At 43.4% G+C, this 19,290-nt stretch overlaps 1 protein-coding gene across 2 annotated transcripts in view; it reads right to left on the bottom strand.

Moving 5' to 3' along the window:
• Positions 1-19,290, bottom strand: part of crebbpb (CREB binding lysine acetyltransferase b) — an 81,569-nt gene that overhangs the window by 32,426 nt on the left and 29,853 nt on the right. For both annotated transcript variants that reach the window (XM_080724801.1, XM_080724802.1), the window contains exons 3-7: positions 9,794-9,961; positions 7,709-7,964; positions 3,911-4,024; positions 1,338-1,595; positions 718-814 (exon numbers count right to left, since the gene is read on the bottom strand). In XM_080724801.1, the coding sequence (XP_080580927.1) occupies positions 718-814; positions 1,338-1,595; positions 3,911-4,024; positions 7,709-7,964; positions 9,794-9,961 (893 nt within the window). The remainder of the gene's footprint in view (positions 1-717; positions 815-1,337; positions 1,596-3,910; positions 4,025-7,708; positions 7,965-9,793; positions 9,962-19,290) is intronic.

Raw genomic sequence — 19,290 nt, 5'->3', positions numbered from 1 at the left:
TATATATATATTAGGGATGGGTATCGTCTGCAATACTTTTAATGGTATCGATCGCATGACGTCGATACTATCGGGTATCGGTTCAGGTAAAAACGAACGATACCTCGCTTCGATACTCTGGAACGCACCCCTGGCCGGTCGCATCTTTAACAGTTGGGCTACTGAGAGTTTAATGACTGCTTTAGTAGGCTACACTCAGTTACTGTGGAAAATAGCTGACAATAGCCTACAGTATAATGTTTATTATTATGATGATTATCCAACGTCTATACGCTCCGAGAAACTGTGTGATCATCATCATCACCTCTACTCTACCGCAGCAGCCAGCGAGTCACCACTCTTTCCGTGTTGAAGTTAAACTTAAATAAAAAGTATCGAAAATGGTATATCGAAAAGGGTATCGTATCGATTCCCAGGTATCGAAAAAGGTATCGTATCGATTCAAATGTGAACGATACCCATCCCTAATATATGTACATATATATCTTTCGATGCAATATTTTTCACTATTGCCATTCCATATACATTCTCTTTTGACAAATACATTTTTGAGCCATGCCAAATTCTGGAAATTGCAGGTCTAACAGAAAGCAAAGCTAGCAGAGGAGGTGCTGCCAAAGACTACAAAACATGACGTTACACCGTCAGACTTTAACATTTAAACAAACGCAGGGGCAGAATATGAGGCAGGAAGGACTGACGGACGGACGGACTCACTTGTTGAGTGTGGAAGGTAGAGAGTCAGAGTGCATGCCAGGCTGCTCTGATGAGGGGACACCCATGCCCCCTGGCATCTGGTTCATCTGGTTAGTGCCTGAGAGACACACACACACACACACACACACACACACACACACACACACACACACACACACACACACACACACACACACACACACACACACACACACACACACACACACACACACACACACACACACACACACACACACACACACACACACAGCAATAGGGTAAGTCACAGACAGATAAGTAGAGCAGGCAAAGCATAAATTGGCCTTTTAGTTCCATTTGGTTCCATCTCAGAGTTAACCCTTTAGGACCTGAGGAGGATTCTACAAAAATCCTACAAACAATCCTCTAAAAAAAAGGTATGTTAGCAGAGGTGCTCAAAGTTTGAAAGGATGCCCAAAATGTTTGAATGCGTGTTTGACTTTGAATATATGTTCCTGGAACAAAATATTTTGAGATGGGGTCGGCGGTCAAATACATATCATTCTAGGGGTTCTTGACATTAAAAAGTCTGAGCACAACTGATCATAAAAACATATGTTTTTCAGAAACAAAATACATTTTTAGGTATTTCTCAGGCCTACCTAGTGAGCTGATGCTCCGGAGCTGCTGGTGCGGAGGGCCCTGGGGGGCCTGCGGGCCCTGGTTCTGCCCCTGGACGGGGGACTGGTTGCCGTAGGGCAGGCCCAGGGCAGCGTAGGCCCTCTGCATGGAGCTGGGGTCGATGTGGCCCGGAGCGCTGTTGATGGCCGGGGCGCTGGGCTGGCCCGGGCCCACCCCCACCCCCACCCCCACCGCACTGATGGCACTCTGCAGGCTGGAGCCAGGGGAACCCAGCATGGCTGCAGAGGCAAGAGGGACAGGCGGCACATTCATCATACTAGTAGGCCTATCACAATTATATGAGTTGTCAAATATGTCAGTACTTTCTTTGTACAATTAGGTTATGTGTCTCATATCTGCCATGTGCAACTTCAATGCCTAAAAGCCAAACAGAAATGTAATGGTCAACGTCAAAAACACGCCATATGCATGTCCACTGGGACCCGCCCCCCTAATCTAGACTGAGTGGCAAAACATTGAGCAGCATGGAGCATTGAAGTTTGGAAGTGCTCGTTGCAAATCACTCAACAGCCCTGCATACCACCTGCACATAATGCAGGAGGAAGCAGGATGTTGTGTTGTTGAAAACGAGCGCTTCCAAACTCGGACACTTGGAAAAATAATCACCTGCACATAATGTCTTGACACTAAGTAGCTCATAATATGCCTATGGTGGATTTTTATGAAACAAAAACTTTGCAGAAAGAAAGAGGATAATTCAAGCTTTCAGTACAGCTGCAATGATGGTGAGTTTAACTTTGTTTAATACAATCAGATACAACTTTTCTGTTTCGATGTATGGACTGTCAATGGCAGAAATTAGTTTTTTGCCACTCAGTAGGCGTTCCCACATAACTTCCAGCAACACTGATGTCACACGCATACCCTCTATTATTTGAGTGACACATACTAGTCCTTGTCGGTTAGAACATAATACTGTATGTGCTCCGAAGTATGTACAGAGTTTGGGTTATGGGGTGTACAGTTGTACACAGTATATGAGGGATTGAATGTAGGAGTCTCAGAAGTATTGTTGGGAGAACCCAGACGCATCAGTGATGTCATCATCTCCAAATTTCGGCACCGTTTTAGCATACGGCTGTTACAATGGCGGAGACGCATGTGCAGTACAGACGGCGGTTTCAGTGATGTCAGATATCTCCAAATGTGAGCATTGTTTAGTATCAGTAATGTCAGCATGCATGTATAGGCTTATTAGACAGACATTCAGTCGTTTATTAGTAGGATTAGCCCTGGTGTATGTTATTACTGGGTGGGAAATGTTTTCCTGAATCTTTTCAGAATATCAAAGAAAAAAAAATCATTAAAGCAGGTCTACAAGCTTGCAATTCTTTATGAGCTTGTACATCAGCTATTTTCGTGACGCGTAGGTATAAAATTATAAATTAGGTGGATAGGTGACAAACAAAAACACAGGTTTGTCATTATATCTTAGAAAATATTTAATACATGATGAATGTATAATATATGAAAATAAAATATATATTTTTTAATGAATCGACAATCTTCCAGTAACTTCAAATCAACCATTTGAGCATTTCGCTCCACCATCTAATAAAATGAGTGTGTGTGTGTGTGTGTGTGTGTGTGTGTGTGTGTGTGTGTGTGTGTGTGTGTGTGTGTGTGTGTGTGTGTGTGAGAGAGAGAGAGCGCTGTGCAGCTCCCTGCCGGTGTGTTGAGCTCTGACAGAGAGCACGCTGCCTCTGTGGGGGATTTAAACCCGTCACAGGGCCTTTGGCCAATCACGGAGCAGAATGTCCCAGGACCCGCCCCCCGGCTCCCCCTCCTCCCTTGACAGAGTGCCACAGAGCCCCTCCCCCCCCCTAGGGTGTCATATTACAGGCCCCGTCTTTCTAGCGGAATCCTCTGGCTGCTGCTGCGAGCTTGGCAGCTCAGCGAGCCAGCACAGAGCTGTGATACAGCAGCACGCCTGCAGGGGGCTCCACCTTATACTGAGAGCCCTGGATGGATGGATGGATGGATGGATGGATGGATGGATAGATGGATGGATGGATGGGGCTGTGTGACAGAATGCCACACATCCCAGTTTGATATGCATTAGGCCGCGGATGCCCATTTGATACCTTTTTACTTCTATCTCTGGGACCCAAAAGGTTACTGACAGAATAATCGATGACATCGATAAGCCCTAGATCAGGGGTATTCAACGTTTTCAGGCCAAGGACCCCTTGGTTGAAAGAGAAATTAAGCAGGGACCCCCACAACCTTTTCATAGATTCCATGGTTGACAGCACAATCGTCATTGTTCTTTGGATTCGTGTCAATTTGTGTGTTCAGATATTTAACCACTTGAACTGTCATTACCTAATAAACTTGACATTTCACTCTGTACTTAGTCTGCTCTTTTCCTCCTCTACACCAAACCTCTTTGCCAAAAATCTATAGAGATCTCTCTCTATAGCGCACAATGAGGGCCTCTCCAACTCTTTTTCCCGGGCTGAATCAGGGGCCCAGCATGTCCCTGGGCGATGTAATGATTGCGAGTTGCGACAGTCTGCCGGCAGGTACTCACGCTGCTGGTTGCGCTTGTCGCTGGCGTTCTTCAGCGGCAGGCAGACGGGACAGTCGTGCCGCGTGCAGTTCTTCCAGTGGGAGATGATCTGTCTGGACGACGCACAGTGAGCCACTGGGACAGAGATGGAAGACACAACAAAACAGGAGTGAGTGATTGATTGATTGAATACTTTATTTAATAGGTCTGCCAAAAGGATTTAAACCCAAGAAAGCACTATGGCTTGTTTGCATTGGGGTCCTTTGTACTCAATTCATTGAAACATTAAATGACAAATATAATAACAGGGAGGGGGAGAAAGAGAGAGGGGACAATATGAAAAAGTGAGTTATCCCATAAAGCATCTGTCGATTTGAGCTTTTTCAAAAATTAAAAAAATTGATGTACAAGCTCACAGCTCACTGCGAGCTTTCCCGTGACTTCCGTGGGTCCCTCAAAATAAGGTAAAAGCATGAAAATCGCTGGCGGTTTTGCATTTCTGAATTATAAAAACTACCTGGCAGAAAAAGTGTTTTCGGTGCAGGAAAGATGTTTAATTTTGAATAAACGTTTTGAATTGCAAAAAAAGTTTGAGAACTACCGTAATTGCCGTACTATAAGCCACAGCTTTTTCCCCATGTTTTGAACCCTGTGGCTTATACAACGGTGCGGCTTATATAAAGATTTTTACAGCTAACGGCCAGTTGGTTAGTTTTATAATGGTCTCTAACAAGGATTTATATATAGATTTATACAGCTAACGGCCACCAGGGGCACTCTAGCGGGAAGCAGGAAGGACACCTGCGGCTTATATTCAGGTGCGGCTTATAGTCCAGCAATTACGGATTTAGAAGGCATTTGTAGAATGGGCCTGGGGTCTTAATGGGTTATTATCAAGATAGATGGCAGACATGGTAAAGAGACGTGGACAATGAGCCCTTTATCACGTCACCGTCCGTAAATGGAGAACGCAGCCGAGGGAATAGTGGACGGCGCCTTAAGAGACGGGCAACGCTCTCCGTCTGAAATGACAAAAGGGCCGTGGCACATAATGACTGAGAGTCATTAGGTGCGCTACATAAAAGCCTCACCGGCTGCACCCCGGTCATTATTCAGAGAAAAGACGCAGCAGTTCAGCATGCTACTTTAAACACATACATACGCCTCCATTTTATACTTCTGCTATTTGAAAAATAGACAGTCTAAAACAGGGGTATTCAACGTTTTCAGGCCAAGGACCCCTTAGTTGAGAGATGAAGCAGGGACTCCCACAACCTGTGGGGGTCTAGATTCCATAGATTCCATATAGTTTCATCGTTTGACAGCACAATCATCACTGTATTTTGGATACATGTCAATTTGTGTTTTCAGATATTAAACCACTTGAACCGTAAATACTTAATAAACTTGACCATTCACTCTGTACTTAGTCTGCTCTTTTTCCCCAATACACCAAAGCTCTTTGCCAAAAATAGCCAAATACGTTTGGCTAATGTTCTCAGAATATGGACGCTAGGGTTCAAGTGGTTAATATAAAAAAAAGGAGAAAAAAAGGTTTCTTATCACACAAAGATTTGGAGGACCCCCTGTAGTAACTCTGGGGACCCCCTGTTGAAGACCCCTGATCTAAAAGCTCACAATGTGTTAAATCGCGGTGAGTTTGTGGGGTGTCTGACAAATCTTTTAAAATCGCAAAAAAGGATTTTGTAACTTTTTTTTACCTTATTAAGTCAGGTTTAATGCAGTAAAGAAGGTACTTTTTTTTTTTTTACTTTTTTTTGCTTAAACTGGTCTAATAAAACATGTCAAATAAAACACCTAAATAAAATGGTCTAACACACGCTTTATTTAAATAAGACATATTCATTATGTCACAACCTCAGAGACTAGCTGACAGAATGAGGCCTAAACAAATGTGATACGGCATGCAAACAACTATGTAAAAACAATCTGTATTCCATCATGTCATAAAACCATTAACAGCCAACACAGCCAGCACTGTGAAACCCCTCCCCTTTTCCTGTGCACATTAAGACACATTACCAAATGTGATGCACCTGTCCGGGGTAACCTTTTAGTCATGCGTCTCTATTTGCATGTTTCTTTATTATTTCTGTTTTATCTATTAGTTTGGTCATCAAGGTCCACAGAATGAGAGGCCTGCTCTGCCGGAAACAGAGCGAAAAAAGGTTATGGCCATTTGTATATTCACTGTCCCATCGACTTCACTATATAGGAAAATAATAATATTAAAAAAAGGAACAATCTGCTTTCAGTAGCATGTGAGAGGGTCAAACTAGATAGAACTAGAACTAAATGGTAAATGGTAAATGGTGCATTTATATACCGCTTTTATCAAAAGCGCTTTACAGAGATTGTGCATTACATTCACCCATTCACACACACATTCATACACCGGTGGCGGAGGAAACCATACAAGGCACCAACCTGCTCACAGGGAGCAATGTGGGGTTCAGAGTCTTGCCCAAGGACCCTTCGACATTAACTCAGGGGGAGCCCGGATTCGAACTGGGAACCCTTCGTGCTCTAATAACGGTTTCTCTACCCCTGAGCTATGCCGCCCCACGCAGAACTAAATTTCAGCCCCACAAAACTGTGAAAAGTGATGAGTCATAAAAAAAAAGTGATGACTCATCACTTTTCAGTGATGAGGCCGAAATGTAGCCCAAGGATTACAAGGAATGTTCATGCAAAACAAACGCTTGCAATGGATTCTGAATCATGAAGAACCCCTAGTTTGATCCCTCACATGCTACTTAAGCAGATTTTATGCTATAGTGAAGTCGATGGGAAAGTGAATATACAAATGGCCATAACTTTCTTTCGCGATGTTTCCGGCAGAGCAGGCCTCGCATTCTGTGGATGACCAAACTAATAGATAAAACAGAAATAAAAAGTATGGCATGACATCACAGGTTCAACCCTATTCCTTGAGCTTTTGGGCTTGTGGGTCCCTGACTATTAAAAATGTTCAGAAGTTGCTAATATAGCAAGTCTACAAGCTCACAACTTGTGGACTTCTAGATTGGCTATCCATCGTACAAGAAGTATTTAGGACTTTAGTGGTTAACATCCGGTGCTGCCAGAGCTACGACACCAACCACCTTTGTAGACGCGGCCGCGGAGGACCAGAGCCACTCGGGACTCGTCACACCATGCGTTTACGTTGGGAATAAGCTCTCAGGCGGCCGTTTACATACAAGAATCAGATTAATGTCTGCTGTCCTCTTGCTGGGCTGTTGGGGGGCAGAATGGATCAGATTGGTTCTGTGAGAAGGCTGCCTGGGGCCGGCGAATAGAGTTTCGGAAACAAATCAATTCAAATATTGTTATGAATCAACTAAACTGATTAGTCTAATTAACCACTTAAGCCCTATTTCATACTTTGTCGAACAACGGTGTTGTGCAGAAATTGCGAAAACAGCAGATCTACAACCCGAGATTCCAGAGACATTGCCGGTGGTCCATGCCGCCGCGCCCAAGATTCCTGAGATATGTGTTTTATTTAATTTAATCAAAAATCACGCTGGTGGGGCGCCCGCTGGCCTACTGGTCCAGGCGCATACCACATAGGCTTTGATGCCTGACGGCGTTGCCGGTTCTATTCCCGATCCGGACGACACATCAACATGCACCCAGAAAAGAGAAATTGTATGCGCAATCATCCGTTCTTTAGTTAGGGTCTGTTGTTTTGACCAAAACACGCAATCTGTAAAAAGAATCACAGGTACCGTAAATTGATTTTTCCAAATCTGACAACACTGAGCTGGACAGAGAGAAATGGCTTAAAAAACTCACCCTGACAGGACTTGCCGGCCTGGCAGTGGGTCATGTGGTTGAGGACGTTCTTCATGGTGCGGCAGTGGGGCAGGGCGCAGGCCCGCACCTCCCCGTTGGCCTGCTCGCGCCGCTGGCACTTGTGTGCGTGGAGCAGCAGTACCAGCTGCTGCTGGATCAGCTTGCGCTTCTCCGGGTCGGCCGTGGGACCCCCCGACGACACGCCCCCCTGGCCCGGGACCATGCCCACCGCCGCCGCCGCCTGCTGCATCTGGGACTGGAGATGGGCAAACGTACGCACACGCACACACACACACACACAGTTAAAACCCTTTAAACAACCGTTTCCCAAACAGAGGGTCGGGACCCATTTGTGGGTCACAGACCAGTTTTTATGGGTCACACAACTCGAGTAAAACTCCCATTTACTTTTCCTACATAAAAAAATAAATAAACATTTCAAATGATTTTCGCGCGTTGCGAGGCGAGTAGATCTGCTATATTCACTAGTTTGGGTCCCGGGCAAACGTTTAATTTTTCTTTTGGGTTTTGAGTTAAAATGTTTGGGAACCACTGGTTTTTAAACCCTCTGTACTTAGTTAAGTTGACCGACTTCGGCTCTGTGCTTAGTCCGCTCTTCTTTTTCCTCTACACCAAAAACTCACCACGCATCGGCTACTTTTGCCGAAATGCCAGAATAGGGATGCTAGGGTTAAAGTGGTAAGGGGATGCTTTAGGCATTCAGGCTTCGAAGCAGCAGTCACTCAAATCTGAGAAATCAGAGATGTCAGGAGGACCCGGAGGAGAGTAAAAGTGGGCGGGTGATTATTAAAGAGCAGAACAAGGAGAGTAAATACAGAGAAAGAGGAAGCCGCCGTTAAGCAATCAAGTCTTGAGCAATCAAAGAGGCTACGCTGAACGGCTCCAGAGACGAAGGCATCACGCAAAAGCCTAATTAAAAACAACAAGTCAAACTGAAGAAAGAGAGAGAACTGGTGAGCGTCCAACATCGAAGAAATTAATCTGGTCCTTCGCAAAAATAGAACGGGAACTATTTCCTCTCTTCATTAAACCCATTTAGGCCTAGAATTATTGAATGCTTTAACTATTGAAAAATAGCAGATATACAAGCTCACAGCGCGGCACTGTGAGCTTGTAGATCTGCTATTTTTGAAAAAGTCGTGAAAATGTGTGCAAATCTTTGAATATATGTATTTTCAAAGCAAACGTTTGTAACTCAAATTTTGCTTCTGGGGGGTCCCTCGAATTAAATATTTTGAGATGCAGGTCCGTGGCCAAATAAATATCATTTTGGGGGTCCTTCACATGAAAAGGTTTGAGAACCACTGACATGGTAGTCTCTCAAGAACAGACTATAACTGAGCTCCATTTAAGTGAAAAGGACCTTTTCTTTGACGATGGCTGGCCAGATTGCTGACATAGAAACATAGTTTTATCAAAAAATCTTAGAAGGATTCAAAAGACACTGATAGAATCGGGTCAAAATTCAAATTTTCACGATTTTTCAAAAATAGCAGATCTACAAGCTCGCAGCGCGGCACTCGGTGCTTGTATATCTGCTATTTTTCAATAGTTAAAGCATGAAATAATGTGTACCCGTTCTAAATGGGTTAAGTCCCTTTCCTGTTCCTGGAAGGGATTTGCATGCCTCTGGGCCTGGTGTTTGCTCTGTGCTGTAGAGAGCCACACTTCACTGGAAGTTACATTACTCAGTGATGTTCAGAGGTGATGGCCTTACAACTAAATCCAGCTCATTTGTCATCCAAGCCAGTTTTTCTTTTTCCTAAGAGAAAAGCAAACATGTACCTAATCGAGTCACACAGTCAAATGAGAAAAACACACATGCAAGTCTGTGCTGTCTGCCAGTGTCGCTTATATCTGAGCGAACTCGTTGGCAGCGGAGCATTAAGTCCTACATTCCAGGCGTTTGATATATGCAACATGCAAATACAGAGGTTACAACCCAATAGAGCAGTGGTTCCCAAACGTTTTAGCCTGTGACCCAAAAGAGAAATTTGAGTGGCAATTAATCGCCATGTAAAATTGTCCTGATGGTGACAGCCCTAGGCCGCAATGGCCACCTACCAGGTTGGGAACGCTGGCCGCTCCCTTCAGCTCTGCGGGGAACGGTGGCAGGCTGTTGGGGAGGGCCGTCTTGTTCTGGAGCTGCTGGGCGTTGACCCCCGCCGGCCCCATCTGCTGCACGGCGGCCTGGCTGTACTGCGGGCCGAAGGGAGGCCCAGACATCCCCATCTACACACACACAGGAGGCAGAGACAAGAGGCTGTTCACAACACGCTAGGGCATTCACGAATAGTGATTTTTAGTATTCTAATTATTCGACCTCAAAGTATTCGAATAGTCGAATATTCGACAGGACTGGCCAAACTGTCAAATATTAAGTAAGCAAGAGGCGAACATTGTGAAAATAGGCGATCTACCATGCTCACAACGCCTCGCGTTGCGAGCGTCTAATCAAGAACACACATGGCTTCAAGGGCACAAGAGTTGATCAAACTAATCAATTTAATAGATTAGGTTGATTAATCAGGGGGGGGGGGATGGTTAAAAGACAACTTTAGTTTTTTACAACAAGAGTTCATATTTTAGATAGTCATTAGAGAAAAGAAAAGATGAGGTTAAAATGTTTTCATTTACTTCTTTCTATCATTTTAGTGATTTTAACCCCAGGTTGGGAGCATGCATGCAAGTGGCTAAATATGTATTTTTAGATAAGCCCATTTCCAAGATGCGCTGCAATCTTTCATGGTTAGATGTGACTTATGGGGGCTGGTGTAAATAGTAATAAAGAAATTGCCAGAAATTGTACTCTAAAAATACATTTAGCCACTTGTACGCATGCCCCCAACCATTGAAATCAAAATAGTAAAATCGCTAAAACAATAGAAATAAAACATTTTAACACTCATCTTTTCTTTTCTCTAATTACAATCTAAAATATGAACCCTTGTTGTAAAAAAACAAAGTTGTCCTTTAAGTTATAGGGAAAATATCCACAACACATTGTGAGCTTGTACATCGGATATTTAAGCCAGAGTCAGAATACGGTTAGGCCTTGACTAATTGTTTTTTTTTTCCCTTAATTGAACAAATGTGCTTTAAATGATTCTATTAATTGAAAAAGTAATCATCAAGACAATATCGACAGGTGCAGCCATTCAAACAACAATCACACAATGATCCACATTTGTTTAATTTTGTATGCGTTTCCGTTTGGTTCTTGTCATGCCTCACTAAATATCAATGGTCAAAATATGTGGTCTAAGTTTGACTAAATCATTAAATAAAGTTTCTATATTGAACATTCCATGAATAGGTTTGTCTGGTCTTGTTGGCGGATTGGTCAGTCTATAGGCCAATAGCCAGTAGCCATTGTTAACTGAAAAGTTCTCAGCTCTCAACCTCACCAACCTGAAAAGGCGTCTCTCTGGATGATTCTACATGGCAAACACAATTTTACAGATGAGTCCGTTAAATCAACTAATCTGTAAATTAAAATTATTATTAGAATGCTATTGTCTTGTCAAGGACAGCCCTATACATTTTACAACAGAAAGCAGTCCTTGTCGCCAACCTAGCAAAGCGCTGCAGCAAACACAGTACAGTGTGAAAGCACTGAAATTCCACCATGTTCCCTGTAGGTTCCAGCATGGCGTGTCTAAAGTCCCAGGATTGGTTTCGGCATCGAGGAAGACTTGAGGAATTCACAGTGCCTCTATCTGTCTGTTATAGATGTCAGCATATAGTGTTCTTCTAACCTCAACTGTACCAATGGGGAGGGGGGAAGTGGCTCTTCACATCACGCCATCGAACCACAATGAGTGACAAAAACAAGCAGGCGACCAGATGATCATCATAACATACTAGCGTTGGAGACAAGTTTCAGACTGTCGGAACTTTTAAGGAACACTTCTACATCCTGACTTAAGTTTTGAAGTTTTCTGAAAAAACTTCAAATCTTTATTAAAACTAATTAAAAAAATTAATGCTGCTTTGACAACTAAAATGACAGAGGCGTTCCCGGCTTGAAAGATACATCATATAGGCATAACAACTCTACATAATAAATGACCTCAAACGAATTAATTGCAGCTACAAACAAAGCAAAATAAAAGCTTAACTAAAACCATTCATTATAGATTAATGTCCTCTAAGAGGGCCGATAATTAGCTCGTTTGCCACTTTCTATAGAAGCCTAAAAAGCGTGCTGTGTCTCCGGGAGGCTTCCAGCATGTAGCGTGCAAACACACACACAGGGGCGTCACAAGGGGTAGGAAAGTGGGACTGAGTTACTGGGGCCCAAGGTGGAGGGGCCCTAATAACTTTATCTATTGAAAAATAGCAGATATACAAGCTCACAGCGCGGCACCGAGTGCCGCGCTGCGAGCTTGTAGATCTGCTATTTTTGAAAAAGTCGTAAGAATGTGTGCAAATCTTTGAATATGTATTTTTTAAGCGAACATTTCTAACTCAAATTTTGCTTCTGGGTGGTCCCTGGAACGAAATATTTTGAGATCGGGGTCCGTGGCCAAATACATATCATCTTGGGGGTCCTTCACATAGGTTTCTTGCACAAATTTTCAAGATTTTTCAAAAATAGCAGATCTACAAGCTCGCAGCGCGGCACTCGGTGCCGCGCTGTGAGCTTGTATATCTGCTATTTTTCAATAGTTAACATTCATGGGGGGCCCGCAGTGAATCCTTGTACCCAGGGCCCAGAATTTGGTGTGACGCCCCTGCACACACACACACAGTCTCCCTGCGCTCTGGCCAATGAAGCAGCCAGCTCTGCTGCTGCGCTGCGCTGGGCTGCGCTGCGCTGGGCTTTAGCGGAGGCTCCCTGCTGCTCTCAGTGCTCCGACAGACAGATGAAAGAGCCAGCCCCAGCCCAGTGGAGAGACGTAAACACAGAGCGAGAGAGAGAGAGCGTGTGTGTGTGTGAGAGAGAGAGACCAGCAGGCTCCCAACAGCTGAGCAGAGTAAGAGCAGCGGAGCGCAGTGCAGTCGCGTGCCCTTCCCCCTCTCTTTCAAACACACACACACACACACTCGCTGCCTGCCACCATCTCCCTCTGACTCAGGAGCCTCCTTCGCTAAGCACGCATGGATCGCCAAGTAGGCCTGTCACAATTATTACACAATCGTCTAAACGCAATTATTTGACTTATTTTGTCATAAAATGTTCATATATTTTCAAACATGTTCAAAAATAGTGGAAATAGATCTACAAGTGCACAGCGTGTTGCATCGCTTGTAGATCGGCCATTTTCACTATCAATTTTCTTTTTCAGTATAAAGTTGTCAAATATGTAATTTATTGCGACCGTTAGGGAGCAGTTTACTACCAAAACCTCCACCGGCCGTCCGTCCGTCCGTCACACGTCACACGTCACACCTTTGTTTGTGTACAGTGTGATGTCATATATATTCAGTATGACATCACACCACATGTGTACACAAACCTTTGTGTACGTTGCTGTGGCAACAGTCTATTGTTGCTGGTCTGTTAGTGTACGTTAGCAACCACCTTAGCAACCATGGTTTTACCCTAGCAACCAACTGTTTACCCTAGCAACCAACTGTTTACCATTGCAACCATGTTTTTTTACCCTAGCAACCAACTGGGCATAAAAGGGATTCTGTTAGGGATCTCCATATATGGGCATAAAAGGGATTCTGTTAGGGATCTCCATATTATGGGCATAAAAGGGATTCTGTTAGGGATCTCCATATATGGGCATAAAAGGGATTCTGTTAGGGATCTCCATATATGGGCATAAAAGGGATTCTGTTAGCTGTTAGTGATCTCCATATATGGGCATGAAAGGGATTATGTTAGGGATCTCCATATATGGGCATAAAAGGGATTGTATCCCAGATGATGCCCTGTTAGGAGATCCACACTAACAGAATCCATATATGGTCCTACCGACAGCTGCTATAAGCCAACCCTGGCGATAAGGTCTGAGTCGAAGAAATGCTTCTTTCCTGGTTTGTATATTTAGATTATGTGTAATATCTGCCATGTGCAACTTCAAAGCATACAAAGCCAGACAGAAACGTAATAGTCAACAACGAAAACAATTAAATCGCTAATCGCAATAAGCCCTTTTGCAAATCCCGCCCCATTCTGCCCTGTTACTATGATAGGACATTTGACCCTGGGCAGATTGTTTTTATAGTGGCAGTGAATGGGATTTTTTTTTCCCTTCATAGCCTCATTACAGCTATATAAAGTACCAAAGGAAAAACATCTAGGTGATATTAATAAAAAGGGAAGACAAAGGTACAGTAGTTACATTGCAAAACAGGGGGTTTACCCGAAAATATATGTTTTAATTTGTTTAATCCCAGTGGGACAGAATCCTCTTTGCAGATTCTTTTATAGTGGTAGTGGATGGGATTCTTTTTCCCTTCATAGCCTCATTACAGCTATATAAAGTACCACAAAAAACACATCTACGTGATATTAATAAAAAGGGAAGAAAAAGGTACAGTAATTACATAGCAAAACAGTAGTTTTCCCCCCGAAAATAAATGTTTTAATTAGTTTAATCCTCTGGATCAGAAAGAGAATAGACCGCGCATTGCATCCTGGGTAGGAAGAGGACAGAACTATAATCCAGGCTGGCTTTTCGTAATTCTGCCCATTTAAAATATATGTACCCAATCATGACTCTTAGACCATTGATATGGTCCATGTGAACTAGTTTGTTGAAGCTTATTCATTATGATGAGCGAGATCACGGCCGAGATCGCGGCCGTGCCGGGCGATCGCCGTGTCGCGCACTGCGGACAGTTTTGAAAGCCACATTTAACATTCTCCACTGCACAAACTCCACCCCCGATAGCAAAAAGTGAATGTTTTTTTCTGGTTGGCCAGTCAGGGAGTCTCAGGGACCAATCAGAAGGCTGACAAACGGTCTATTGTTTGAGTGACAGTCGTCACGTAAAATGTCATAATCGTGACAGCCCTATCGCCAAGCCACATCAGACTTATGGCACTTTCCCATAATATGGTAGCGGGCCGCTCAACTTGACTCGCTTTCACTACCAGGTATCCTTGTCTTCACTGCAGATAGTATCCCCTCAATATAGCTGGCTGTAATAGCAACGTCCAAACCTCTGCGTATAAATGTTTGTCAACCGTATTCGGTAGCTTCCATACGATTTAAGTCATGACGATTCTCTCGGACCGATCAGTAGTCTGCAGTGTCTTAATGTTTTTTTTTACTAACGGACCCCCAAAACTATGGTTTAGTGATGAATCATCACTTTTCACAGTTTTGTGGGAGCCGCCTTTATCCCAAGGAATGTTTTTCGTGCAAAACAAATGATTGAAATGGATTCAGAATCATGAAAGAAACCCTAGTTTGAGCCCTCACATGCAACTTAAAGCATAATATTTATTTTGGTGTATTTTTTCTGTATAGTTAAGTTAATGGGACTCCAACTTTCAGCAGCTGTCACAGATTCTCCTAGGGAAACTGAATTTCAGTCTTTGTGAGATGTGTTACTAGACATCTTTACAAGAAATGTTTTGGTAAGGAATTTATTCCAGGACTTTTTAAGATATCCCTTGACTAAATACCAATATTGCCTTTTTAAGTAAAGATGGGCTGATATTCACATCACCATTTGTATTGGGGGGGACAAAAGAGCGGACGAGGACAGAGACGACGCCTGTCAACTTAGCAGTGGTTTACTACGCATGGAGATTTTGAGTGGTTAAACGGCACAGGCAGGGGTGTCGCACCAAATTCTGGGCCCTGGGTACAAGGATTCACTCACATTTTATGCTTTAACTATTGAAAAATAGCAGATATACAAGCTCGCCGAGCGCTGCTATTTTTGGAAAATTTGAAGTCTTTGAATATTTGTCAGTGGTGCTCAAACTTTTTCATGTGAAGGACCCCAAAAATGATATTTGGCCACGGACCCCCATCTCAAAATATTTAGTTCCAGGGACCCTCCCAGAAGAAAAAAATGAGTTACAAATGTTCGCTTAAAAAATACATACATTCAAAGATTTGCACACATTTTCACGACTTTTCAAAAATAGCAGATCTGCTATTTCTCAATAGCTAAAATAATGAAGGCCCCTCCACCTTGGGCCCTAGTAATTCAGTCCCACTCCCCCCCCCCCCCCTTGTGACGCCCCTGGGCACAGGGGAAGCCTTCTAGGGTTTCCCTGCTCGCCGAGGTTCCTCCTTCCTTCTCCTGTCTCCTTCCTTCCTTATCTACCCCCAACCACACACGTTCAGGTCGTCTGAACGTGATTTATAGCTCCATTATCGCAGGTCAACAGTCGCGGGGACTCTTGCCCTGAGACAGTCTACAGAGGGAGACAGACGGAGGGCCAGCAAGAAAATGGCAGAACGGCAGAACAGAGAGAAGAGAGAGTGGAGGAAAGAATGCCAAAAAGGGGGGGAAAAAAGGGAGAAAAAAAAAACAGGGAACCAGGAAAAGTGGGGGGAACGGGAGGCTGGAAACTAAGGACAACAGGTAGAATGCCAAGATTCTAAAAACTAGGCTTTCTAGAGTTTCCCCCGGTTCAGTTTTCTATTTCAAAAGCGTGCACTGTTTCATGGATTGTTTGTGAATGGCCACATTATCCCAGTCAACAAGCAGACCCACGTGATATAGGCGCGGTTGTTACCTGGGACAGGCACAATTAAACATTAACACAGGTAGTCGCGCTCCAATGTATTAAGTTAGAACCAGTATCTAAAAAATCACACCCGTGTGAAGTGGAGCTGTGTGTGTGTGTGTGTGTGTGTGTGTGTGTGTGTGTGTGTGTGTGTGGATCATGTGTACCGATTTTTGTGACATTTGAAGAAAATATGTAGGAAAAGGAGCAAAAAGTGTGTTTTGGAGAAAATTCAAGATGGCGGAAAATCTATCATGGCGCAAATGGGCGTGGCCTATATGGGGAGATGCGTCATGACCCAAGGAATCCAGGGAAAAAATAATTTTAATTTTCCGACCTACGGTTCAAGAGTTACAGGCCAAAACGTAAAGTGGGGTGTTATGGCGCCACCATGTGGCCAAATGACACAATTATTTTTTATTTAATCCTTGAAATCATTATGAACCTCCTCTCCAAGTCTTGAAACTCTAGCCCCTATGGTTTGCGAGAGACAAATAATTGAATGTGAGTTTTTGCGATTCCCATTATAAGTCAATGGGGAAAATTAATTCACTAATACATTAATATCAATTAAACTATAGAACCTTTCTCTTAGAAAAGTAATAGCCCACGATTCCCGAGTAAGCCGGTCGATTTGACATATGGCGCGAGTGTGTGGTGGCAAAACTGTGGGACTAGTGGCGTGCCGAAGTTTAGGAAGTTCAGGCTACATACACACACACACAGACACACACACAGACACACCCACACGGCCACGTATAGGGAGCCTGTGCTTCACACAGCTCCAAAAAGGATGATTCATAATGATTATCAATATAAGAAATCTTGTCTTAGTTGGCACAAAGCGCTTTGATAAATCTGTGTTTCAGAAGGGGCCCAAGTCTGCGTACACCGATAGACTACTAGGTGATATATTACTGTATACAGGGTTCCCACACATCTTTACCAATTAATTTCCAAAACTTTTCCAGAATATTTAACCCGATTTCCAGGACTATATAACAATAATTCAGCTCAATAACGAGTCGCTTACTCCTATGCGCAATGCCTAAAGACAGGCAGTGTATGCCAGTGGTTCTCAACCTTTTCAGACCGTGACCCCCGAAATAATCATATTTGAACGGCACCCTGACGAGCACTAAGAGTTTTTGTATAACACGGTTTTATTGTGAAAATAGCCGATTTACATGCTCACAACGCCTCGCGTTGCGAGGCGTTGTGAGCATGTAGATCTGCTATTTTCACAATTTCTGACTCTAATATTTGACAATTTGGCCAATGTTGAATTTGTCATTTCAGAGGTATTAACAAAATCAATAACCAAAGACAATGCATAGCCATTTCTTCCAGGACCTTCCAGGACCCTTGATCAATTCCCTAACTTTTCCAGTACTGGAAAAATATTTGTCTAATTTCAAAATATTTCCAGGAATTTCAAGACCGTGGGAACCCTGTGTATATTCCTGCTGATCGGAAGTGATTAAAGACTTTACAAAAAAACTTTTAAACGGCTAAATGTTCACATAAGTGCCTTGGCCAACTCCTCCAGAGAACAGCTTTGTAATTGACATTTGAGGAAGGCATTGTGGGTAAAACTGTCCCTGCACTTTTCTGTCCTGGGAGCCCATGTTTAACGGATGTTTTATGAGCGAGTGTTGCTGGTAACACTCTGAGTCTGCAAAGTCTGCAGTCAACCAGACGTTATGACAAAAAGGTCTCCTTTTTTTAGGGAGGATACGGAGATGTGCATTAACCACTTTTGCCCTATAGCATAAATCTTTTACACCACCTGCTGATGATCAATTTCAGTTGAAACTTTCTCCTGGAATACAGCACTTGAGGACACATTTTCAGAACTCCCTCAAGCCCATTTGTTACTTCCTTAATATCTCACCAAACGAGTACGGTTGTGGTTTGAAATGGTACATCCCATCTCTATGGCTGACTAGGTTGATTCTGACCAAGGCAGTGGAAAGTGGAAGTGACAGTAAAGAACAGTGACATCTCAGAGTGGAATCTTCACTTATAAAATGCACTTATTTGTGAGGAAGACTTATGGTCAAAAGCCTCAGCAGCAGCCACTAGGGACGGTGATGCACCACCACACAAGGAAAAGCGATGGTCACCAAAAAAAGGCCCAACACTGAAATCTGCTTATCAGATTATGATAGTCATGAACCGTTACTTTCCAGGATACAAATTCAAAAGTAGCAGATCTACAAGCTCAACGCTTTGCTCTGCGTTTCAAGATTTTGTGTGATATGATCAAGCATGTTCATTGTTCAAGTAAGGCATTCATTTTCACAATATTTATCTGTGGAACAACTACATTGCAATGCCACAATCCGACAATACCAAGTGCTTGTCAGGGTGGGGGGTCCCCAGTTCAAACGTGATTATTTTTGTGGGGCCTGACAAGGTTGAGAACCACTGCGCTAGAGCATATGTACAAGCATGGGATCATTTCCAATAGTTAGGGCTCATCTTCAAGGAGAATTAATGGGTTCAGCAAGATTCATGGCAATATGGCCATTAATGTGTGTGTGAACAGTAAGTGAGTGGAACCTTTGACCAAACATTTTGGCCTAATGGTGCCACTGGAGGAAAGGCTATGCTATGGGGTTCCTAAGTAGGGGCCAACCCCTGAGGATGCACAGAAAATAACAACTTTAAGATGGCTAAAAATGGCCTCTGTAATCAATGACAGCACTGACAAACACCCAAAATACTGGAGGGGGCTAGGTTTGTCACATAATAAAGGCAAAAAAGCTGATCTACAAGCTCACAACGCAACGCTATGTCGGCCACTTTCTCTATTATTGAACATTCTTAAAAGCCTATAGTGACATGCCCAAAAATAGGGTTGCCAGGTTGAAAAGTGGTTAAAAAGGTATTTTCAGGCCGGCTTTAA

The sequence above is a fragment of the Nannobrachium achirus genome (assembly GCF_963921795.1).
Source record: "Nannobrachium achirus genome assembly, chromosome: 4".
Taxonomy (NCBI): domain Eukaryota; kingdom Metazoa; phylum Chordata; class Actinopteri; order Myctophiformes; family Myctophidae; genus Nannobrachium; species Nannobrachium achirus.
Note: the sequence above shows the minus strand (reverse complement) of the source record. Positions and strands in the feature narration are given on the sequence as shown.